This window comes from Ictalurus punctatus, chromosome 25 (genome assembly GCF_001660625.3).
Source record: "Ictalurus punctatus breed USDA103 chromosome 25, Coco_2.0, whole genome shotgun sequence".
NCBI lineage: Eukaryota > Metazoa > Chordata > Actinopteri > Siluriformes > Ictaluridae > Ictalurus > Ictalurus punctatus.
In genome coordinates, this window is record NC_030440.2 from 3765001 (window position 1) to 3792158 (window position 27158).

General features: G+C 39.0%; 1 protein-coding gene across 2 annotated transcripts in view; it reads right to left on the reverse strand.

The window, feature by feature from the left end:
• gphnb (gephyrin b) overlaps window positions 1-27158 on the reverse strand; it is a 135235-nt gene that overhangs the window by 28533 nt on the left and 79544 nt on the right. For both annotated transcript variants that reach the window (XM_053675864.1, XM_053675865.1), the window contains exons 6-10: window positions 26403-26469; window positions 22667-22942; window positions 19818-19952; window positions 3815-3856; window positions 335-409 (exon numbers count right to left, since the gene is read on the reverse strand). In XM_053675864.1, coding sequence (XP_053531839.1) covers window positions 335-409; window positions 3815-3856; window positions 19818-19952; window positions 22667-22942; window positions 26403-26469 — 595 coding nt within the window. The remainder of the gene's footprint in view (window positions 1-334; window positions 410-3814; window positions 3857-19817; window positions 19953-22666; window positions 22943-26402; window positions 26470-27158) is intronic.

Genomic DNA, 27158 nt, shown 5'->3' on the forward strand with positions numbered 1-27158 from the left:
TTTAGCTGTGCTGCTGTGGCTAAGCAAGCTAGTCGGTGTAAACTGTCACATCCTGCTCTGATCAACTATTTTGATCCTGCTCGTCCTTCATAATCTGCACACTGCCTTGGCTTTTGTCTTCTACTTTCCTTTTATGGTCGTTGTTTCCTGTTCTCATTAACTCTCACTCTTTCAGTTGACAACTGTTAACTGCTTTGTTGTTAGCTGTTTTAGTAGTATGATAGCTCTGTGTATGATTTGCCTCTGGTGTGTGTGTGTGTGTGTGTGTGTGTGTGTGTGTGTGTGTGTGTGTGTGTGTGTGCGCTAATGGAGGGAGGAGAATGGAACTCTTTACCTGGTCCAAGGTAGAGTACCTTGACTTGAGCGTGATGACCTCATCCAGATGGGCCCTGAACTCTCTCCGAGACGCCTGGAGGAAGCCACAGGATAGTCACTCACCCCACACACTCACATATGCACATACACACGCACGCATGCGCACACCCACAAACACACGCACAGACTTTCTTACGCATGCTGAACTACACAAGTACTAGAACACATATGCAATCTGCAACATACACACGCGCACGCACGCACACACACACACACACGCACACACTCACACACACGTGCGCACACACACACACTCACTGAAAATGAGAAACAATAATTACAGATGCACTTGGAGCCTTCAAACTAAAAAAAAAAATGAAAAAGAAAAATGAACTAAAAATGGTCTTTCGTTGTGGAATAACAGTCTAGACTTCAGAAACTCTCAAGACAGAATTAGAACGTAACACATACCGCTCAGAGAATTTCCTAAACATCTTCAGATTGTAAACTGTGACACCAGCCCTGTTCTGAACCTACTGTATTTGTCCGTCATCATGTGCACATTTGTCTTCCACTTTCCTTTTATGGTCACTGTTTCCTGTTATAATTAACACTCAGTCTTTCCTTACATGTCCATAGCTTCCTGTCCACTCTTGCTAATTATAGTTTAATATATTTCAACAAAACTTTATTATACCTTATATTATACCATGTTATATCATTTGTGTATAAATAAATGTATGTAAATTGCATAGTTCAATATTCTATATTTATATTCTGTACCAGAAAAACCAGATTTTTTGTTGTTGTTGCATAAATGAAACATTTGTGCATGGAATTTGAGTATAGATTAGTGTGGCGTGGCCTGGGAAAACCCTTCGCTTGGTGAATTTGTTCTTTTCTTCTGTATAGATAGTTCTGAAAGCTACAGACTTTTTTTTTTTTTTTTTTGCACATTTAAAGTTCAATTTCAAACTCTGGTTACCCGCAACAGTGAAAATGGAGACCACTGCTTTTAAAGATTTCACTCCAATTCTCCTGAAAGGCACCAACACACTGATTGCCTAAAAGCTACTTGCATTTAATATGCGATAAACATGATATATAAATTAAAAATATCACAATTTGTGGATTATTAGAAGCCATTATATTTAAATCATAAACTATTTTAAAGCAAGCAAACATGCCGTCTATGTCTAACTTTGAGATAAAATCTACAAATAGAAACAATGACAAAACATGACTAATATTTTATTAAAGAATTATAAGTGCATGATGGGAACTGTGTGATATTTCTTTTGTTCGCATAACAACTATCAATTGAGTAGCTAAGATTTAAATGTGGTTTTGAAATATGATCTAATGAAATAGTACTTGATAGTGCACGCTCTTTATGGCTCTAGTGTACACTCCAAAGCATATCAGACAATGAGGCAGTGTGAGTCCTCGCCCATGGTAGGCGTCTGAAAGAAAAATGAGAGTTGGATTATGTTTGACTGACAGGGGAAACTGCTGTAGCCTTCCAGTGGATGTTAACTAGTCAAGTTTCCAATCCACACCGACATCCAAGCTGCACAGACACGAGTGCAGATGAACACGCAGTTTCAGTTAATCAAATCTATTAAAGTGTAGCATTTTAAATGAATATTCCTAATAAATATATGTTTTGCAGCAACATGAGCCCATTTGGTGTGAGTACATCATAACATCCCTAGATTCCATGTTTATAAGCCTGTGCAATCAGAGGATATTTTCTATACTCCTCTCTGGCATTTGCTTTTGATGAATTCATTTATGAAAGATAAACTTATTGAGATTTGTATATGACATAATGTATAATTTAACTTATAACCTGTTCAAAACTTTTAATGAAATTGTGGTTTCAAGGTAGATTTGAGTTAAAAAAAAAAAAAACAACAACAAAAAAAACCAAACAACACAGAAATACAGACATAAATGAACAGAAGACAAAAATAGCCAAAAACCAAAAAATAAACTGAAATGAAGAGTTAAAAGATGGCTAAAATCTACAATGTCCAACAAAAAAAAAAAAAACTACATCAAACCAAAAATGTGGCAGTGACAACTGCAAGACCTATAGAAACTAGACCCAGAAAGGATACAAATAGCACAGTTAAATGACATATTTCTTTTTAGCAGATCATGCACCATGAGACACAGGAGGCAAGGTCGCAGGTAGGATGAAATAGAATGGAAATATATTTCTACGAAAAAATACCTCAGTGGGATAACAGTACTACTGAGTGAATCATCAGGACAAAGTGGCAACATAAGAAGCGACTTAGCGGCATGAGACAACAGGATAATCAAAATAAAAAAAACAATGGGGCAAAACGGTACGATAGGGGAATAAATATCAGGATAGAGGGGTCAAACAAAGCATATGGATGAAACAGAAATATGGAAAGACACAATAGAAGGAATGACAGGTTATAACAGGACAACGAGATGTAATAGAAGTGGGGCCGGTGACAATGTAACAGGACGGTATAACAGACGGAATGATTGGGTGTAACAGAAGGAAGGACTTGTGACAATACAATGTATGGGTGTAACCGAAGGAAGAGCTGGTTTCAGATCAGGGCAAAAGTGTGTACCTGAAAGAGGAGCTGGTGACAAAGCAGGATGGAGGGATGTAATTGAATTAAGGGCTGATGACACAACCGGTAGAGGGAAGTAACAGAAAGGGGTGAGGGTGACACAATAGGACAGAAGAGTGTAACAAAAGTAGGAGCTAGTGAGAAAGCAGGGGTGACACAACAGGACAGAGGGGTGACACAACAGGATGGAATGGTGACACAACGGGACAGAGGGGTGACACAACAGGACAGAGGGGTGACACAACAGGACAGAGGGGTGACACAACAGGACAGAGGGGTGACACAACAGGATGGAATGGTGACACAACGGGACAGAGGGGTGACACAACAGGACAGAGGGGTGACACAACAGGACAGAGGGGTGACACAACAGGACAGAATGATGACGCAACGGGACAGAGGGATGACGCAACGGGACAGAGGGGTGACACAACAGGACAGAGGGTTGACACAACAGGACAGAGGGGTGACACAACAGGAAGGATCAGTTACAACAGGACAGAGAGATATTACAGATAGAAAAACTGGTGACACGACAGGATAGAGGGGTGTAACAGGTGTTTAGATTACAGCCTCAACAGGACAGAGGGGTGTAAAAGAAGGAAGTGCTGGTGACACGACAGGATAGAAGGGTGTACCTGACGGAGGAGCTGGTGAGAAAGCGGGATGTGACACAACAGGACAGAGGGGGTAACAGAAGAAAGAGATAATGACACAACGGGAAGAAGAGGTGCAACAAAAAAGACAGGCTGGTGAGAGAGGAACGGCATGACAGTAATGAGGGGAATGAAACTACAAGACAGATGAGTAAAACGGCAGAGGGTTAAATCCGCAATACAGGGGCTAAAACAGGCATGCGTCGGATCATGCAGGGGTACCTCAGCAATGCTTAGGGTGGAGGAAGAGGAAGGGAGCCTCGCCTGAGTGGAAGGAAGGAGGGAGGGAGGGAAGGGAGAAAGAAGAGAAGCAATTAATCAGAGCAGCCAGCTAAGCCAAGACTGAGACAGACAGTGTCCCCTGCAGGCCTGAAGGACTAACTGACTGTACACAAGCCAAAGCAAAGTGGAGCAAAACACATTTAAACACATTCAAAGGAGGAACAACATGTAAAAATCACAGTATGATATCCATGATATCCAAATACTGTCAGTATCTGCCTACAACTTCACTTTTAAAAATGAACAGTAAATGCCATACAACACTGAAGCTACAGTTCAAGGATTCAATTAAAGTCCAAGATGATCTTATTAAAAGGCTCACACAGTCGTCATCAGTTTGGGAACAATGTAGAAACAAGGCTTTCTCTGATTTACAATCGTACAGCACATTTAAGAGTGACATCATACATTCAAGTCTTTAGTTACATTATCATTTCTATACAATATAGCATAACGTTAACAGTACAAGAACTCTCTACTATAGTATTCTGGTATATCATTAGAGTCTAATGGTAGAATAAACATGACATGTTGAAATCCTTCCACGTAATTACCCACTGTTAGAAGTTAGTAAGCACACAATGAGGTAAATATAAAATATTGGACTTGAGAGACTCACTGATTCTGATTTTATAATCCGAAGATTATATTTGGATTGCCTAATATACTCGAACTATATAACAGAAAAGTACAGTGAACATATAATATTATATAATATTTAGTAATCCATCTGTCATATTTAGTAATATGATCTATTTTTTTTTAGAGATAACAGTGTGTCATACCGTGTCAGAAACCACAATAGCAACTCTGTGTTTAGATGCTGAGGTGAATGAGTGATGATTTTAACCGGCTGCTTGGTTCAACCCAAATTAAGAGCACAAAACTGAAGGGGCAAACTTCAGACCTGATTGATCAATTTGGACTAGGGAGACCTGTACTTTTTAAATTGAACTATTAAACTATTAAACTATCACTATACATTAGATCTAGGCCTCAGTGGGCTTATTCCCTGCATTAATAAATGAATAGTGAATGAATATGAATGGAGTGTCATTTGTCAATGTTGGCTCAGCATCAACGGCATAAAAATCGAACAATGAAACGTGAAACTCCATTCCCCTCAATGGAGTATATTAGATCAGTCCTAATAAAAGGCTGTAAAAGCATAAGAGACAGCCATGTTTTCCAATGTTTCAGAATGTTTCAAAAATGACCACTGCAGCATTGTATGTCAAGATTTATTGGCACTCACAGTAGTTTTATGGCCGGTTGATTTATGGCACAGAAAGGGTAGTAAAGCATGCTCCATTCCAGGAAGCTGTTTCTGCCTCTCTCTGCTTTAATACAGTTGGCTTAACATGTGGAGTCACCTCCACAATTATTGATAAAAACATTGTATGAAATAAACTGTATACATTTACCACTCAAACTACAGGAGAAATTACTCATCATAAGAAATATTTATTTTTTGTAATATTTAAAAATTTAAACGAATGTTTCTTCTAAAAATGTTGCAAAAATGGAGACATCTCAAAAAATATTATTATAAAATGCACTGGTCAGCCATAACATTAAAACCAATAATTAATACTGTGTAGGTCCTCCTTGTGTCACCAAAACAGCTCTGACCCGTCAAGGCTCCACAAGACCTCTGAAGGTGTGCTGTGGTATCTGGCACCAAGATGTTAGCAGCAGATCCTATAAGTCCTGTAAATTGCTATTTGGGGCCTCCTTGGATCGGACTTGTTTGTCCAGAACATACCACAGACGGGAATTTGGAGACCAAGTCAGCACCTTGAATTCTTCATGTTCCACAAACCACTTTTGCAGTGTGGCAGGACGCATTATCCTGCTGAAAGAGGCCACTGCAATTAGGGAATACCGTTGCCATGAAGGGTTGTACCTGGTCTGAAACCATGTTTAGGAAGGTGGTACGTGTCATAATAACATCCACATGAATGCCAGGACCCAAGGTTTCCTAGCAGAATATTGCCCAGCACATCACATACCTCCGTCGGCTTGCCTTCTTCCCATAGTGCATCCTGGTGCCATCTCTTCCCCACATAAGTGACACACACACCCAGCCATCCACATGATATAAAAGAAAACATGATTCATCAGACCAGGCCGCCTTCTTTCATTGCTTCATGGCCCAGTTCTGATGCTCACGTGCCCACTGTAGGTGTTTTGGAGATGCTCTGACCCAGTCGTCTAGCCATCACAATTTGGCCCTTGTCAAAGTTGCTCAGATCCTTATGCTTGCCCATTTTTCCTGCTTCCAACACATCAACTTCAAGTTGAACTGACTGTTCACATGCTGTGTAATATATCCCACCCCTTCACTTCATCTGTTAGTGGTTTTTAATATTATCACCTAGACATCTATTAATAATAAACAGAACAAGAATAAGTTGAACAGTTAATAATTTGCCAAAAATGTTCAAAATCAACTGTTAAATGCCACTTTCATAAAAATGAACTGTTTGGAAAAGCTGCAAGAAAGAATACCTTGCTGAGAACTGTCACAAAATACAGCACCTGAACTTCATGAAGCATCATTAGAACTACAGTTGGAATCATGTGCTGTAGTTAGATGGAACTAAAATCACTTTCAGTGATCGAAGAAACATGGTACTCTGTATAAGAAAAAGCACATAATACCCACTCTAAAACATGTTGGAGATTCATTGATATTTTGGGCTATTAAGGACCAGGGGCTCTTGTGATAATTGATGAATTTATAAATTCTACCAGGTACCACATACAAGGATATTTTAACCTGCCTTTAATTAAGCTTTCAACAAGACAATGCCCGACAAACATGTGTACATCTAAATAAAAAAAAGATATAGTTGTGGGGACGCAAAATCAATGCTTTGCAAATGTAATTATTGAACCCTACTGAAACCTATGGCCTGAATCGAAGATGGCAACCCACATGTGCACCCATAAGAATATAAAGGGGCTTGGGATGTTTTACATGGAAGAAAGGGGTGCCAATAATTTTGATATCTGTCTTTTGCAGAAAAAAATTCACTATTTAAGAAAAGGTCAGAAAAAAACACTGTTTTAAAATAGAACTATACAGTGAGCCCATAAGTTTAGGCTCACAATAAAAATTCACCCTACATGAAATTCTGTTAATTGCAGTTTGTTTGGTAGGCCACACTGATAATCAGTTACACAGGATTTGATCAACTTTAGACAAATCTTCAAAAACCTGAACTCGGTCCATCTGAAAATTCTGATCTTGGGTTAGCTCAGGCTGCCCCATGGGCTGTATTCAGAATCAGTGCCTTAACACCAAAAGTTACATCAATATTTACATGGGAAACGTTACTTGTATTCCGACTCGGGTTATGCATATGATTACATTGATTTTCTGTGCTCCCCATTCCCCACAGATTATGCAAGTCACCTACTGCACATGTAGTTCACACCTCTGAGGTTGCCAGATCAGACAGAAAGACAGGGTTTTTCAATAGCATCTAGATAAGATATATATATATATATATATATATATATATATATATATATATATATATATATATATATATAAACAAACAAACAAACAAATTAATACGACGGCGTGTCACTGAGAAGATGCCAAGCACTGAAATTTAATAGTCTAGTATATGGGTATTGATGCAAGAATAGAAAACCACTCTGTGCTTGGACCCCTAACTATTCATGCAGCAATACCCATATACTAGACTATTAGATTAGGAAATGCTTAAATCTAATAAAAATATCAGACAAATTGTAAATAAGCAAGTCATTTAAATCAAATCATTGATCAGTGTGAAAGAGAAGTAGGGAAACAATACATTTAAAAATACATTAATAAAATGAACATTAAGAACAATATGCACAATAAATGGATGTAGCTATGATGACCCATTTTGTAACCCATGCCCACACAATGGCAGAAATGTGTAAAATAAATCTGTTGTCTGGAAGGAATTTGTATTTATAACCCTGGCAAAATAACCATCTGTAAGCTGAACACTGCTTGACTCACACATCAGAAGGAGTCATATTGACCAGAATTTAGGTTCATGGACTAAGCAATGGTGCTAGGATATCTATACCAACTTGAAGCTGGAATGGTAGTGACTCAGAATGTAAAAACACCTGGACCATAGAAGGCTAATCGAGCTCAAAAGACCGACGGCTATGTCTGACCTACATGCAAAAATGACTTGTGCACACCAAGAACATCAGTCTCTTCAAAGCCGTTCCTGTTATAGATAATACACACATGTCCACTTCCTGTCCAGGTCACAGTATGGGCTTAAACAAGCAGTGTGTATGTGATAATTACGTAATACTGTGCAGATGTCCTGAGCGGTCATCACTGTTGCAAGTTGATAAGAGGACATCTAAAGATGGGACAGCTTTTAAATAATTGCTCAAATTGCCATAACACTCTTTAAAGGATCTATTTTAGCCTGGAAATCATCAAATTAACAAATAATAGATAACAAGTAAATACCCTAAACCTAGTTGTTTTGCTCCATCATGGATGACTTGTAATTTCAATAAATATAAAACTTTTGTTCTCTTGCAACAAGAAAATAGTCATGATGTTGAGATCTTGAGAACAAGACAGGAAAATGTTCATGGCACACCATGACTTTTGTAAAAATGTCCTTAAAGGCCATCATAACACCACCATAAATCAGAAGGGAACCATAAATGAGTAGGACGTTTGTCGCCCAGATCTGTAAAAATGTTTCAGAGCTTTTTACACCACGAACCCACTGACTGTGAAATCGGCTCAACCGCTCACACGCAAGCTGTTCAGCTGGAACCGTCTCAAACAGTCGCTCCCTTCTTCCGCTGAAACAAAACACTGATCACTCATTTACTGCACCAAACGTTACTCACTGCAATTGGAAACAATTCAGGCCACACTCACATTCTGTTTAAAGTGACTTGCTGCAGAGATTTCCTCTGGAACTGCTTGGTAAACAATAGCAACTTGTAGCTTAATGATATTCACAGATATGATGGTCCAGATACGGGACACAGCAAAGTATTTCAATGGGCCAAACCTGAGAATGTGGAAAATACTGTAGAAGAGCTACTGCTTGGATTCTATACAAGACCCTTGGTTGCAGCTCATCAAGTCACAGGCATTTATGTAAATTACGTAGTTGAAGGAAGCTCATCGGACAAGAGACCAGTGACAGAAAAGTCATTAGACATTAGGTCAGAAAGGGCAGAGTTTTCACAGACCTTCAAAAGTTTATATATATATATATATATATATATATATATATATATATATATATATATAAATTTAATTTACAATTTCTATCATGATTAGTGAAGTAATGAAATGGCTTGCTTAAAACAGACGAGTTGTCCATGAAGCAAGATCTTTAAAAATGGACAGGGAAGTATGTGCTTATTCTCTGCTTCAAGTTCAAAACAGATGTCCGTGGCACTAGCCAAAAGTGATAATATTAAGTGCCAATCAGAACAAGAACACAAGTCCTCACACTGATTAGTCTTATTTATAGCCATGAACTAATTACTAATGGTTACGCATTAAAAGTTAACTGTTGTCACTATTCAATCATGTTAGTTACTTATCCGGACCTTTGAAAGCAAGGTCAAAGATCTTCATAAATTTCTGTTAAACATCCCTGATGTAGAGCCTCATCTAGTGAAAATCCATCCATCCATCCATCCATCAATCCATTTAGTGTATCCTTCAGTAAACAGGGTCGTGGGGGCACAAGGCAGGAGACAGGGCACAATCACACACACATTCACACACTACAGACAATCTGGACACGCCAATCAGCCTACAACGCATGTTTTTGGACTGGGGGAGGAAACCGGAGTACCCGGAGGAAACGCCCACAGGGAGAACATGCAAACTCTGTGCACTCAGGGCGGCGGTATTCAAACCCCAAACTCTGGAGGTGTCAGGCAACAGTGCTAACCAATCTAGTGGCAATCTTCATACAGTAGTGACTAAATGCATTCTGGTGTAAAATGGAAAGGCCAGGTTGGTGAATTATCTCAGGTGGAAGGTGTTCTTCTACAAAATGGTGAATTTTAGTAATCAACATTCTGGCCACCAATCATTCACCAATTACATGGACACATTCTAATTGTATCATTTTTGTAGTTAAAAAAAAAAAAAAAATTACAAATGATAAACAAAACACTCCTTAGAGACTATAAAACTGAATTACAGCTGAGTGCAAAATATGTGTACTTTTAGGACACGATGAAGAAGATTAAAGATTTAATCAGTAATAAATCATCAGTAATAAATCAAATAAAATGATCAGAGAGTTAAGAATGGTGAGATATTATTGGTGGTAAAAAAACGTATACCTACCCTTTGTCTTTCTAATTACCTTTGGCCCTTTGTGTTGTAACTTGTGTAATAATTATTGTGTATTATTATTATTTATGAATGTATATGATACTGTATGTATAGACTTAGGAGAGTTCATTTTTCCCTTTAGATAAATTTATTAAATTGAGGTACATGTTTCTTTTCACTAACTAGAAATCACAAGAGGATGCACATTTTTACACTCAACTGTAAATGAGACACACTGCAGATTTTTACATACTCAACTTGGCTGGATTTGTACTTTTTTGTGCTTTCTCTCTCTCTCTCTCTCTCTCTCTCTCTCTCTCTCTCTCTCTGGAGTTAATCAATAAATATCATTTTGGAGTTTAGGGGTACTTTAAGGACTCTGTAAAAGCACCTCATTACCTAAGAACTTAGTTATGGTGCCTTCGGGACAAACCCTTACAAACAAGACTATGAAAAATGAAAAAAAGAATGAGGGAAAAATAGGAATGCTATAATCTGCCTTTACATAACACTCCATCCACCCTCCGCAGAAACCAAGTGGCAGCATGACATGCTCGCATGAGCAGACACACATGCACACACACACACACACACGCACACACACACGCACACACAAAATAGCATACAAACATGCATACTTATAGATAGAGCAATTAACATCTTGTAGATTTTAATATGTGTGAAGAAAAAAAATGTACACACACACACACACACACACACTTACACATGCGCAAGAAAATGAATCCAATGTGACGAAAATTAATGGACTTACCATCTTCTACATCCGCAGAATGAGCTCAGTCACACACATACACTCACTGTTATGGACAATCTGACAGAGTGTGTGTGCATGAGGAAGAGAGAGAAGAGGGAGGAGAGAGGAGGAGAGTAGGAGCACAAGAATAGATGAAGATTGGACAGAAGCAGAGAAAGAGGGAGGAGGGAAAGAGGGAGAGAGAGAGAGAGGGAATCTCTCTTTCTTTCTCTCTCTGTAATCTTCATCCATTCTTATGCTCCATCTATCTCTCTCTCTCTCTCTCTCTCTCTCTATATATATATATATATATATATGTGTGTGTGTGTGTGTGTGTGTGTGTGTGTGTGTGTGTGTGTGTATATATATATATATATATAAATATAAATATATATATATATAAATATATATATATATATATATATATATATATATATATATATATATATATATATATATATATATATATATATATATATATATTTCTCTGTGTGTGTCTCTCCATCCAAGCGAGTTGGCAGATGAATGATAGTAAGAAATAAAATGCAGTGAGAGAGTATAAGGGAAAGGGAGAGATGGAATGTGCAATAAAACAATGAGAACATCTCAATTACAATTCAACACAATTTGATTCAGTTCTGTAATTTCCATGTTCCCATTTACAGTCCGAATTTGAGTTACATTTACGATTCACTGGAAATCTTTCCCCTCATGAATTTTAAACAATTCTATAAAAGGATATACAGAATCCACATAAACCAGTAGAACAAGCTGTGGTGTTATTTGTCACTCAGCTGTCTCTCTCTCTCTCTGTCATCTAGACATGATACCGTGCTAATTTATTTATATAAAACAAATATAATGTCTCATAAAACTGTACAGATGGAAAGATGGACATTTTTGTACTAATTTGTTTACATAAAAAAATATATGATGTCACAGATGTAAGTAACAAAAAAGAGAGAAAGAAATTACAATTCAAAGACAATTGCTATCCATTTGAAATTTAATGGAAGTTTGTGTGATTGTTTATTTCGCTTTGCATGATTTTTATCACTTCCCTTTGTTCAGATTGTCTTTCCTTAGCACCATCCTCCCATCTTAATCTACCATTCGCTATTTCTTTTGCTCCCTCAGACCATTTCAGAAAGGCTTCATTGATGAGAATGTCGCAAATCACATTATAAACCATGAAAAATAGCTCAAGTAACTAAGAGAACAGTTTGGCAGTGATGCAGATTATGAAACAGTTCCACGCAAAACTCAAATCTGTAACTATGGACGATCTCTGCTTTATTTATTTATTTATTTATTTTTAAATATTAGTTTGTGTGGATTAATGATGTTATGGAGACAGGTATATGAAGATTTGGCCATAGATTTACAGATCTGTCTTGTCTAAGATAGACTACATTATACATTAAGCTCCATAGCTGTAATAGTGAATAAAGAAGCAAATATCAGACAGCAAACACGTGTGACACACATTAGTAAAGAAACAATTACACAAAAAGGGAAATAATAAAATATAATTTAAATATAAGCTGCATGGAAACTTTCATGATTCTTTCAACAATTCCAAAATAAAACTTCTAAATATCCCAAACCCTGTTTTTGCCTGTCTGAGGTGTAAGAGTTAGTGTGTGGCTGTAGAGAAGATGTGAGAGAGATGGGAACTGATTGTGTGAAAAAATTATGCAAAGAGAGTGCGTGCAAAATAAAGAGAAAAATATCATGAGAGAATAAAAGAAAGCACACATTTGTGTCTACAGAGACATTTATGTCTTGTTGAGTTCTGTATATTGAATGCAGCACACTGGATCATTGCTAAGTTTATGTGTGATCACTGTACACAATTCATAATGCACAATAAACAGTTGTATATAATATAATCCATCCATCCATCTTCTATACTGCTTATTATACAGGGTCATTGGAACTTGGAGCCTATCCCAAGAGGCATGGGGCACGAGGCGGGATACACCCTGGACAGGGTGCCAATCCATCGCAGGGCACAATCACATACACATTCACACACCCATTCATTCACTACGGACACCTTGACATGCCTTGGACAAGAGTTGGGGGGGGTACCGGAGGAAACCCCCTCAGCACACACATGAATCAAAACCCAACCCTGGCGGTGTGAGGCGAACTTGCTAACCACTAAGCCATCATGCAGCTATATGTAATGTAAATATGACCTAATTTTTCCAAGTATTGAATTTCTGGCTCTATTTAAAATTTGCTTAAATTAGGTAGACCGGAAAACCCCTATTATTTATTTTTTTTAAAAAAGGAATAAATAACAACAATTCGGGCTTAAGTCACTGAAATGTCATTGTAATTATGCTGTTCTGCACGTCTTTTACTGACAACCCACGCTACATCAGTCCTCCCCCCCACCAGACATTAACACACAAGTTTGTAACTGCTCAGTGAGAACACACACATACAATGTCATATCTCTGAGCTCTGTAATAGACTACACTGATCATGAACTTCATTTATCCAACTCTGAATGTAACGCACTCAGAAGGGGAAATGCTGAACATTTTAGAAATACTAAAGCAGGCGATAAACAGTGTTTGGTAATAATGGACTTAAAGGGGCCATATGATGCTTTTTAATGTTTTTCTTTTCCTTTAGTGTTTAATGTATCTGTTTGTGCATGTATAAGTTCTGCAAATTTACAAGGCTCATAGTCTCCCACGAAGGGATTTTTACTATTTAACAGAGAAAACTAGAGTCGAGGTACTCGATCCCGGACTCGAGTCCGATTGTGAACGAACTCGGACTTGTCACGCACTCAGGTAAATTTGTACTCGAACTCATGTGTAACATGAAATGAAAGATAAAAAATAAATAACAACATAAACAAACATCCCACCTCTCCAGGAAGTTCCGGGAGTCTCCCGATAGCGGCTCCCTGACGGCCGCAAATTATATACAATACCCCGGAAATCGATTGTTTTGAGAGCAAGAGAGCGGCCAGTAGGAGCAGAGAGTGAGGCTGCGCCCGAAACCGCGTACTTACCTACTATATAGTAGCCAAAATACATGCAGCCCGAGTTACAAAAGAGCGATAGAGAGTGACAGGGCACGTATCCTGATTGGTGTCTCTTTCTGCTAGCTAGACCTATCAGTTTTCTCTGTGGGCGGGCTTTAAAGTCGAACTCTCTCTGTCTCTTCAGTTCATCCATCAGTTCAGTGTACCGCTGTAGTTCAGTATCACTGTAGTGTTAATGCGTGTCATGGCAGGGTCCAAAAAAAAAGAAAAAGAAAATACAAAACGCACTTCACCCCAGACTACACTAAAGTATACCCCTGCTTCATAGGGGTCAGAAATAGTCAAAAACAGTTTTGCAAGTTTTCAACAGCGAGTTTTTGATTGCCCATGGTGAGTTTAATGGTTGTAAAAGACATGAGTTTAGGTGAGTTTAACAGGTGTCAATTGCTCATTAGCATAGCTGATGTTATTTAAAGTATATGTATATATATATACACCCCTAGTGAAAATGTCCAAATTGGGCCCAAAGTGTCAATATTTTGTCTGGCCACCATTATTTTCCAGCACTGCCTTAACGCTCTTGGGCATGGAGTTCACCAGAGCTTCACTGGTTGCCACTGGAGTCCTCTCCATGATGACATTACGGAGCTGGTGGATGTTAGAGACCTTGTGCACCTCCACCTTCCGTTTGAGGATGCTCAACAGATTCTCAATAGGGTTTAGGTCTGGACACATGCTTGGCCAGTCCATCACCTTCACCCTCAGTTTCTTTAGCAAGGCAGTGGTCGTCTTGGAGGTGTGTTTGGGGTCGTTATCATGCTGGAATACTGCATACTCATCATGCTCTGCTTCAGTATGTCACAGTACATGTTGGCATTCATGGTTCCCTCAATGAACTGTAGCTCCCCAGTGCCGGCAGCACTCATGCAGCCCCAGACCATGACACTCCCACCACCATGCTTGACTGTAGGCAAGACACACTTGTCTTTGTACTCCTCACCTGGTCAGATGGTGTCAAACACACGTTTGACACCATCTGAACTAAATAAGTTTATCTTGGTCTCATCAGACCACAGGACATGGTTCCAGTAATCCATGTCCTTCGTCTGCTTGTCTTCAGTAAACTGTTTGCAGGCTTTCTTGTGCATCATCTTTAGAAGAGGCTTCCTTCTGGGACAACAGCCATGCAGACCAATTTGATGCAGTGTGCGGCGTATGGTCTGAGCACTGACAGGCCGACCCCCCACCCCTTCCACCTCTGCAGCAATGCTGGCAGCACTCATATGTCTATTTCCCAAAGACAAATTCTGGATGTGATGCTGAGCACATGCACTCAACTTCTTTGGTCGAACATGGCGAGGCCTGTTCTGAGTGGAACCTGTCCTGTTAAACCGCTGTATGGTCTTGGCCACCATGCATCGTGCAGGGTCTTGGCAATCTTCTAAAAGCCTAGGATATCTTTATGTAGAGCAACAATTCTTTTTTTCAGATCCTCAGAGAGTTCTTTGACATGAGGTGCCATCTTGAACTTCCAGTGACCAGTATGAGGGAGTGTGAGAGCGATGACACCAAATTTAACACACCTGCTCCCCATTCACACCTGAGACCTTGTAACACTAACAAGTCACATGACACCGGGGAGGGAAAAAATGTAAAAAATTGGGCCCAATTTGGACATTTTCACTTATTGGTGTACTCACTTTTGTTGCCAGCGGTTTAGACATTAATGACTGAGTGTTGAGTTTTTTTTTAGGGGACAACAAATTTACATTGTTACACAAGCTGTACACTCACTACTTTACATTGTAGCAAAGTGTCATTTCTTCAGTGTTGTCACATGAAAAGATATAATCAAATATTTACAAAAATGTGAGGGGTGTACTCACTTTTGTGAGATACTGTAACTGTGGGGGAGACGTATCAAGTCATTGAAATGTCAGCTTGAACTGGAGGACACAATATAGTGTGATACAATTACAAAACAGCTTCCTTTGTATTTTCATGCACTTGTAATATAATAAAAGTTCTATATATACCTCTGTATCCCTTTTTTTCTTTGAGAGGAAACTAACTGAGGTGCTAATGACATGAAATAAAAATATTAAATGGCAATCGCAAGGTGTAATAGTGGTATTTTTTGTTGCATTTATGTTGCTGTTGGTTTGTGAAGGTTAAAATATTAATTTAACATCTCAGTGTTGAGTTTACAATTGCAACTTCAAATCTTTTTTCAATTTAATTACTTTCTGGACTCGACTCGGACTCGGCCATTAAGGACTCGGACTTAAGTCCAACTCGGCCCGTTTTGGACTCAGATTTGGTTGGTTAAGGACTTGGTTTTGATTTGAACTCAACAAAGGTGGACTTGGACACAACACTAGAGAACACTGCTCCAGACCAGGCTAAAACGCCTCAATCGAAGTCCAGATATTACTTCTGCAAATGTCTACGTCACTATTTGAAATATTAGCATAATCCCGCCCAAAGGCATCCCCGAAAAAAGAAGGTGAGGCTTCAGTGAATTGTGTTGACACCATGTCCTTTTGTCATGACATGGCCATCCCAGTCCCCTGACTTGAAACCCATAGAAAACCTGTGGGGTGAACTGAAGAGGAGAGTCCACCCGCGTGAACCTCGAAATTTGAAGTATCTGGAGAAATTCTGTATGGAGGAACGGTCTCAGTTCCCTTGCCATGTATTCTCCAACCGCATCAATCATTATAGGAGAAGACTCAGAGCTGTTATCTTGGCAAAGGGAGGTAGCACAAAGTATTGACTAAAAGGGTGCCAATAATTGTTGCCCACTTATATTTAACAAAGATATTTTTTGATAAATCTTTGTTTGATATCCATGAGAGATGAGTATTTTTTAAAAATGTTTTGAACAAAAGATCAAAAGGTTAAACAATTAAGACAATTTTCACAGCCTTCTTTGCTCATATTTACCAGGGGTGCCAATATTAATGGAGGGCACTGTATGTGCCACAGTGGTGCTTGAAAGTTTGTGAATTTTCTATATATCTGCATAAATATGACCGATTTTCACACAAGTCCTAAAAGTAGATCAAGTGAACCCAATTAGACAAATGAAACAAAATATTATACTAGGTCATTTATTGATTGAAGAGAATGATACAGTGTTACATATCTGTGAGTGGCAAAAGTATGTGAACCTGTAAGATTAACAGTTAATTTGAAAGTGAAATCAATGGGATGCCGATCAGGTGTGAGCGAGTGCCCTGTATTTAAATAACAAGGATCTACAGTATCAAAGTCTGATACAACACATGTTTGTGGAAGTGTATCATTGCATGAACAACGGAGATTTCTGAGGACCTAAGAAAAAGAGTTGTTGATGCTCATCAGGCTGGAAAAGGTTACAAAACCATCTCTAACCATCTCAAGACCATCTCAAATCCATCTCACAGTCAGGCAGATTGTCTACAAATGGAGAAAATTTACGACCATTGTTACCCTCCCCAGGAGTGATCGACCAACAAAGATCACTCCAAGAGCAAGACGTGTAATAGTCCGCAAGCTTACAAAGGAACCCAGGATAACTTCTAAGCAACTAAAGACCTCTCTCCCGTTGGCTAATGTTAATGTTCATGAGTCCACCATCAGGAGAACACTGAACAACTATGGTGTGCATGACAGGGTTACAAGGAGAATGCCTCTGCTCTCAATAAAGAACATTGCTGCCCGTCTGCAGTTTGCAGAAGTGGGTCATGCAGCAAGACAACGATCCTAAACACACGTCGTTCTACCAAAGAATGGTTAAAGAAGAATAAAGTTAATGTTTTGGAATGGAAAGTCCTGATTTTAATCCAATAGAAATGTTGTGGAAGAACCTGAAACAAGCAGTCCATGTGAGGAAACCCACCATCATCCCAGAGTTGAAGCTGTTCTGTACTGAGGAACGGGCTAAAATTCCTCCAAGCCGATGTGCAGGACTACAGTTACCCCTAACGTTTAGTTGGAGTTATTGCTGCACAAGCGAGTCACACCAGATACTGAAAGCACTGAAAGATTCACATACTTTTGCCGCTCACAGATATGTAATATTGTATCATTTTCCTCAATAAATAAATGAACAAGTATAATATTGTTTGTCTCATTTGTTTAATTGAGTTCTCTTAATCTACTTTTATCTACTTTTAGAAAATCTGATGATGTTTTAGCTCATATTTATGCAGATATATAGAAAATTCTAAACGGCTCACAAACTTTCAAGCACGACTGTATACAGTAAATATATAAATAACTAGGCTATGGGCAGTAAATATATGCAGTAGCTATTGTGTAGATAGCAGTATGAGTGGTAAATTGCATGTTGTAATAGAAAACCTCTCATAGGTATGAAAAATATAATATATGAAAGTATTAGTCATAAATATATGCAAGAGACATACATATAGCACACACCTATGCGTTCTGTCATATAAGAGACATTTATGAAGCCTTAATGTAGAATGTTATTCACCATAACTTTTGTCCTGTCTCTGAAATGGCACTTCTGCACCTCCTACTGGTGTAGTGTGTAGTTTAGTCTTTCCCCAAACAAACCTCTTGGTCTTTGACTTCCTTGTCTGCAGTAACACCTAAGCTTTGTACATAACACACATAAACATACATAACGTTTTTCAAAGCCTTGTACCGCATGAATATATGACCTACACCACACATGTAATATGTTTCTATTCACTGTGCAATATTCAGTTAAACTGAAGCAAAATGCATGTCCGGTATTTCTTTGTTTGAATGAGAAATATTATTACATTATTAACTCCCCACCTTCATTTCTACCTTGCTCACAGTTAAATGCAATATGTCTTGCATGTACAGTAATGCACAATATCTTCATGTGCTCTCAAGGATTTCCTCCATACATACGCTCACATTACACACACCGATAAAGTTCGTATATGTACATGCAACATGTGTTGGCTGATTAAATGCAAAGTTAAGCAGTGGATATAAGGGAATGTCATCTTGGTATATGGATAAAGCAAGCTCAACCACCCCCCCCATAAAACATTTTCTTTTGAAACCTTTAAGAATATAATGAGAAAAAATCTGGTGCAAGAGCTACCTGATGGTGGTGTGAAATCAGTGTTTCTTGCGTAAAATAGTATATTTTTTAGCGGAAATCACTTCAGCATTATTGTTCAATGAAAGCTAGGATTTTTTTGGGGGGATGCTATATGATATGATACGTTATTTTATACATTATTTTCCTCCCACCCACATGTGCATGATTACACAGACAGAAATCTGAAGACGGAAACTTCAGAAAAACAGTTTAGTCATTTAAGCGGTTGATACTAATGCACACTATGACCTGGGACGTGAATAATAATGTAAAAAGGATCATATTTCATTTTAGGTTGTCTTTAATAATCATTTCATTTTCAGAAAGGATTGACCAATTTTATTGGCTCTTGCTTCTGAGGTTCTCAGATTAGCAGGTTTACAGTTCACCTAAATGAACAGAATAAACGGACAGCTCAGCGTACTCAATTTCCCTCCATATGTGAACGTCACATTCTGTCATCCCTGACAACTTCAATGTGTAAAATGTCAAAACTGACTGCATTGTATCCAATGAAAGGTGGAGAAAACGCTCAACTGTTCTCATCCTCGTTTGCACACAAATATATATTTACGAACACAGAAGCATCTTATGAGGTAGGGTACGTGAGTAGGGTGTGTGAGCAGTTGCAAGTGGCTGCAAAGCAGACAGCAAGTGGACAGGATGTGGTGGGAACGGAAAGCAGGAAGCGAGTGTGAACAGGATGCGGGAAGTAAAAGCCGCCATGGCTCTTACCTTGGGTGTTGGGCAGGAGGCAGTGGAGAGGCGGGAGGTGGCTTGAGCTCGAGGAGACTCGGACGGCGTGGTGCTGAGAGATGCCGTGTCCCGAGGGAGGACCTGAACACCCCGTGAGATGATGGAGTCTGGAATCTAACACACACACACACACACACACACAAACACAGTGAGAAAAAGAGTGAAAGGAAAAGGAACATTTACAGTACCTTTAATGACACAGTCAGTCTGAAGAACAATTTCAGTCTGTTTGCAAATTATAAAATCTAAATGGAAGAACCAAAAATTTGATAAAAAATGAAAAAAAAATTGTCATGGAAACTTTTTAAAAAATATATGATGACACTTGATCACCTGATTAATTTACAAACTGAATATTAAGTTTTCTTTGTGTGTCCCCCACTACAGATATACACCCTTCCCCATCATCCTGTAGATAGCAACAAGGAGAAAATATGAGATGGAAAGGATGAGGAAGAGAGAAAATTAGAAAATAAAAAATAGGGTGGAAAAAAGACAGTAAAAAGGCAATAATAAAAACAGTAGCAATGGCAATGAACAAAAATGGACAACAGTAATAACAGCAATGAGAGTAATAATATTGATGATCATGGTTTAGTCTCCCTGAGTCAGAGATGTATGAATTTACTATAAACTAGTGATAAAAATAGAGTCAGTTGTAAAGGAAAAAGGCCAGTGGTGTGATGCTAAAATTGGACTAATATGATCTCATTTTGTGTTAATATTCTTGCTGGTGCATTTTGCACAAGTTGTAGCTTATCTGTTGTAGTTTTAGATTAGTCCATAGTTACTAAAAACTGAGGAATCAAGCTTCGATTTCCTCAAAAAAATCTCTCCCAACTGCTGTTTAAGTGTATGTGTTAAATTGCCTTTTTCCAAAGAACAATTTACAATATCCAACACAATTACACAATTATTTTAAAATGGAAAAAATAGGTGGACTGAATGTTGATTGGATGAGCATACCTGTCAATCTGTGGGAGGCGTGATGGTAAAATGAGGGTGTGGATGGAGATGGTCTGTTCACAGCAACAGTGGTATAGATACACACACACACACACACACACACACACACACACACACACACACACGCACACACACATAGTGAAAAAATAATACACATGCAGTAACACATAATGTGGATGAATTCATTTCATGAGATGGTTCAAACAAGTGGGTCATATAAAGCAAGGAACACAGCTGCTAAAGGTATCCATCCATCCATCCATCCATCCATCCATCCGTCAATCCATCCATCAATCCATCCATCCATCCGTCCATCCATCCATCCATGCATCCATCCATCCATCAATCAATCCATCCATCCATCCATCAATCCATCCATCCATTCATCAATCCATCAATCCATCCATCAATCCATCAATCCATACATCCATCAATCCATTTCCATACCACTGCTTATCACAGGGTCGCGGGGAGCCTGGAGCGTATCCCAGGGGCACAACGCAGGGGACACCCTGGACAGGGCCCATCACAGGGCCCAATCACACACACACTCACACACCCATTCACACACTATGGACAATTTGGAAACGGCAATCAGCCTACAACACATATCTCTGGACTGGGGCAGGAAACTGGTGTACCCAGAAGAAAACACCAAAGCACAGCCAGAACATGCAAACTCTGCGCACCCAGAGTGGAGGCGGGATTCAAAGGTGGTGGAGGGGCAAGGCAAAGGTTAATTAGAAACGATTAGAAAGGATTTCCACATATGACTGGTCACTAAAATTTAATTGGTTTAATATGATGTCAGTTACACAACACAATTCTTATGCAAAGTTGTTTATTTCTTAGTCTGAAGCTCAGTTGCCTAAAAACAAGTGCAAATAATCCCAACTACCTTTTTTTCTGACTGATCTATGTTATGTATATTACTCAGAATGTTAACACAGTGGAACTGGGCACACAGCGGCTTAGTGGTTAGCATATTTGCCTCGCACCTCCAGGGTTGGGGGCTAAATTCCCACCTCTGTCCTGTGGATAATCTGGTTTCATCTCCCCAGTCTCTGAAGATTGATCATTCGCATTGGCGTAGTATGTGAATGTGTGTGGGATTGTGCCCTGCATTCAGGGCACCCTGATAGTCTCCAGGACTTGTGTAGGATAAGCGGTACAAAAAATGGATGGATGGATGGAACACAATAGATTGGGTTCTGCTTGTGGATATTCAGAAAGAAAAAAGAATTAATAGCTCAAATGAGTGAATGAGATGGAAGATATTTTCTCAAGTGTGGAAAGTATTTGAATTGGTGGATTACAAGTGCTGAGATCATGTGGGGAAGATGGTAGATGGGAGAATGGGGAAGATGGGGTAGTTGAGGTATATCAATATTGTGATAAATTATGGCACAATACACTTTTCTGAGATCTTTTCCCAAACATTTTTAATAACAATTACAAACTCTTATAGGAAGCAGCTGATTATATTAAAATGTGATTTTCAGCTTTAAGAATGTTATTCCAACAGACATTAAATAAATCATCATTAAACTCTGCTCAGTCTTTCAAGGTTTTTTTTTTTTTTTTTTTTACATCCAGCTTCTTAGCAAACTTAGAATAGATAACTTCATTGTAACTTTATCATAGAAGTGTCTTCAAGCATAGTGATATGATTTTTAAAAAGTATATTGCCCAAACCTAGTTCCAAAGTCATTTGTCTCCAAAAAAGAAAAAACAGACAAATCTCAAATGGCTTTCCACTCCTATTCTTAGTCCTAGTTTCTAGGAAGAATACAATATTTGAATACTGGGACATTTAAAAAAAATATATAACCCCGCCTCCTTGTTTGACCATGCCCGCTTACCTTGGCAGCGATAGAAGCAGCAGTGATATGGGAGGAGGAGCTGTCCTCAGCCGAGGCCACGCCGCTGTCCTTCTTCTCCTCCTCTTCCTCCTCACACTGCACTCCTTTGTCTTCAGTCTGGCGGTGGGCGGGGCTCGAGGAAGGAGGCGGGGACAGTGGGGGCGGGGGTGAGGGCAGATCCTCCAGATCATTGGCTGCTTCCTTCACCTTTACGACGGCCTCACGCAGCAGGTCTATGGCGTGAGGAAGAGCAGGAAGGATGAACTGGAAACACTCCTGTGGACGCAAAAGAAAGAATAGAAGAAGAAGAAGAAAATCTGAAGACGAGATCCACCGAATGAAGAGAAAAAGGAAAGAGGAGAAGAGACAAGGAAAGGAATAGGAAGAGGAGAGGAGAAGAGATGAAAATAAAGGAGATGAAAGAGGAGACGAGAGAAGAGTGGTCTGGTTCCTCTCAAGGTTTTTTCCTTTTCCACCATCACCTCTGGCTTGCTCATTAGGGATAAAGTTACAAAATTCAAATTTATATCCTGAATTTATACATTTCAGTAAATCTGCTTTGTGACAATGTCCATTGTTAAAAGCACTATACAAATAAAATTGTACTCAAGAGGATAGAAGTGTGACTGTTTTGTTAGCAGTTGCCAACAATTTATGTCAGTCAGTTTATAGGCAAATAATAGCTGACATTGTGTTAAATTATTTTCTGAACAGTGATTAAAGTAAGTTTAAAAGAATTGTTAATTCTTTGTTATTAACAGAGGAGATGACCGCAGTCATGAATGCAGCTTCAATGTAGCTCTGCTTTTTTTTTCTTCTTTTTTTACCATGAAACAATTACTTTTAATCAGATAACAAATATTATGAAATATTATTACTGCTAATAACAAATATTAGGAAATTAGAGGAAGCCTTAGGATGCTTTGTTCTCATTGGTTTCAAACACAACAGCCATGTAGCATCTATACTTCATAGATTCATTATGGATTTTGTGCACATTAAGGAAATGAGACATGACATTTATCAGTTTTAGTTCACAGTTGTGTTGATCAAAGAGCTGAACTAAATGACAAGCTGCTTGACTTAAAAGAGTAGCAACACTACCACCTCACTACTGGAATATAGAGTTAGTTACACCATAGTGCTGTTAAATTCTTGACTCTGATTGGTCAGAAGGTTTTGATGAATTTTGCTCCAGCAGTACTGCCAGCTGTAATTTCATTGATAGGATTATATTAATGCTCTTGTTCTAATACATTATTGTTTATAGAACAACATCTTGTTCAAAGGTTTTGTAAAGGAGACCTTTATTGAATTTTTCTCGAAGGGGCCTTGGGTGTCAGGGATTTGTAACAGTTAATACGTTTTCAGCCATTTAGGACAGAGGACTTTGTGCTGTCTGGCTTCTCTGCAAAATGACAAGCTACATATATTTTGTCATAAAATTAACTTCAAGAAAGAGAAAAAAAGAGGCTGATGAAGGCCTCTTTATAGCTGCTATAGTGTAAGTGATAACCTGTCTAATGGACATTCCACAACATGAATCATAATTATAAATGGTTAAAAAGTACCATGTGTCATTCATAAAAAAATGAAACATTGTAATAATTGACAAACTGCTGTGGTATAGTAGGAATAAAACACACACTTAAACTAGAGGCTATATTTTGACACAAGGAATCTTTGTATGGCATCAAGTGTATATGTCAGCTTTTAATTTTGTACATGTAGGATGTTGTTTTTGCCAGAAAGAAAGAGAGAGAGTGAGTGAGAGAGAGAGAGAGAGAGAGAGAGAGAGAGAGAGAGAGAGAGAGAGAGAGAGAGAGAGATTAAGAGAGAGAGATGCAGCAGAGCACTAATAGTGGTGGGTGGGTGGGTGTATAGGGGTGAGTCAGAGCTGCCACACTCAGCTGGGTACAGCGTGTAACAGTTCAGCCTCAGAGAGGATCAGAGAGATCAGAGGGGGTAAAAGCTCAGCTCTGTGGGTCAAACGCCTCACACAGAGCCCATGTATCTCACGCAAACAGCCATAAATCGTATCAGAACAAATCAGTAGTGTGATTTCCATATCAAGGTAAGATTTGTCTCAGAATCACACTCTATCTCCCAGTGCCTTATCTGCTATAAGAGGCGGTAGAACACTTCCTGTGGAGGGCGACAATGAGCAGGAAGTTCTGTGTGGGTTGTTTTCCTGCTTGAATTCTCAGCCACATTATATGCACAGTAGTGAATACTGAATTCTAACTGGTTGTACAGAAGAGCAGTATACTGAATACTGCTAGGCTAGGAGATTACGATACATAATACTGATTGGTTGTGCATGACAGTGCTATATTAAATACTGATTGGTTGTGCATGACATTACTATACTGCATACTAATTGATTTGGTAGGATCATACAGATTGGGGTGCAGGACAGTGCCATACTGAATACCGATTGGTTGTGAAGAACAATAATGAATGCTGATTGGTTGTGAAGAACAACAATGAATACTGACTGGTTGTGTAGAAAACGAAAAAGCAGAGCAGTTGGGACGTGAACCACGTGAGCTACATATCTGACCGCCTGCTCCAACCCACATGAGAAAACATCTGCTCTTGAAGCGTCTTTCTGTACTTCCTGTGCACAATATTTTTCATATTCTTCACTCACTTAATGTGGACAAAGGGTATAATGAGTAACCCAATAGTCATTTCAGTATTTGAATACTCCTCTTCAAACAATTAACTGGATATTTGCGGTCCTGCTGAATGTGCTCCCCATAAGCAAGGACCTTAATCCTTGTCGTTCAGGGGTGCTGTATTATGGTTATTAACCCTGATCTCTGACCCTAACTTATTAAAACGCAAGAACATGCGAAGAAATATTTGTTGGTGAACAATAAAAGGCCGTCTTCTTCTTGTGAAGGACAGTAGTTTACCGAGCACGGGCTAGTTGTGTAGGACAATGCTATATGGAATACTGACTGGTTGTGCAGGAGGGTAATATATTGAATACTGATTAGTTGTGTCGAACACTGCTGTACTGAATACTGATTGGTTGTGTAAAGTAGCGGAATGCTGATAATAATTAGTTGTGTAGACACAACTCTAGTTTATTCACTTAGCAGTAAACGTTTCGTGTTTGGATTAGACTCTCCAAAAAGAAAATACCGTGTTAGTGATTCCGTTTCCTTTGTTGATTGTTGCCCGTAAAATTGAAATGACGCAAACAGGAAACTCACACACAACATGCCAGAATGTTCCAGAAGAGAGGAGTCTGCATTCCTGGACAGTCAGGGTGTAGAAATCAATAACATGGAAAAGCCATTAAGCAGTGGGTCCTGCCAAACCTGATCTCTCACACTCCATTGGGTTTCATACCATGTAGGGTCTAATAAAAGTCAGAGTGTATAGTCCTTACACTTGTAACTTTAATTGCTCCAGGGACTGGAGGTAATATGGCAGCAGATGGGTGGAGGTACTGTAACCGATTCTTGAAGAAAAAGAGATTATATTAATGATGAAACTTGATCTGTAAGCAGAAACAGATGGGAAAGAAGCTGGCAGAGAGAGAGAGAGAGAGAGAGAGAGAGAGAGAGAGAGAGAGAGAGAGAGAGAGAGAGAGAGAAGAGAAAGGACAGTCAAGATGATTGAGGAGAAAAGGAACCCCCACTTGCATATTCTCTCTGTCTCTCTCTCTCTCTCTCTCTCTCTCTCTCTCTCACACACACACACACACACACACACCCTTTACCTGTGAGCCTTTCTTGCTTCCAGGCAGGTTGATAATAAGTGTTTTCCCACGGATGCCACATACCGGTCTGAAAAATGAACATTTCAAAGTGAAAATCTCAAAATGTTTATGCTACAAGATTCTAATAATCTAAAACAAAACCACAAACATTTGTGTGCCCATGTTTTGCTCTGAAACTGTACATCTCTATGCACCCGAGTAAGCGGTACTACACACCTGTACACACCTGAGAAAGAGGTACTACACACCTGTACACACCTGAGAAAGAGGTACTACACAACTGTACACACCTGAGAAAGAGGTACTACACACCTGTACACACCTGAGAAAGAGGTACTACACACCTGTACACACCTGAGAAAGAGGTACTACACAACTGTACACACCTGAGAAAGAGGTACTACACACCTGTACACACCTGAGAAAGAGGTACTACACAACTGTACACACCTGGGAAAGAGGTACTACACAACTGTACACACCTGGGAAAGAGGTACTACACAACTGTACACATCTGATAAAGAGGTACTACACAACTGTACACATCTGATAAAGAGGTACTACACAACTGTACACACCTAGTGTAAGGAAGAGATATTAGACAACTGTACACACCTGATAAAATGGTACTACACAACTGTACACACCTGATAAAGAGGTACTACACAACTGTACATACCTGATAAAGAGGTACTACACAACTGTACACACCTGGGAAAGAGGTACTACACAACTGTACACACCTGGGAAAGAGGT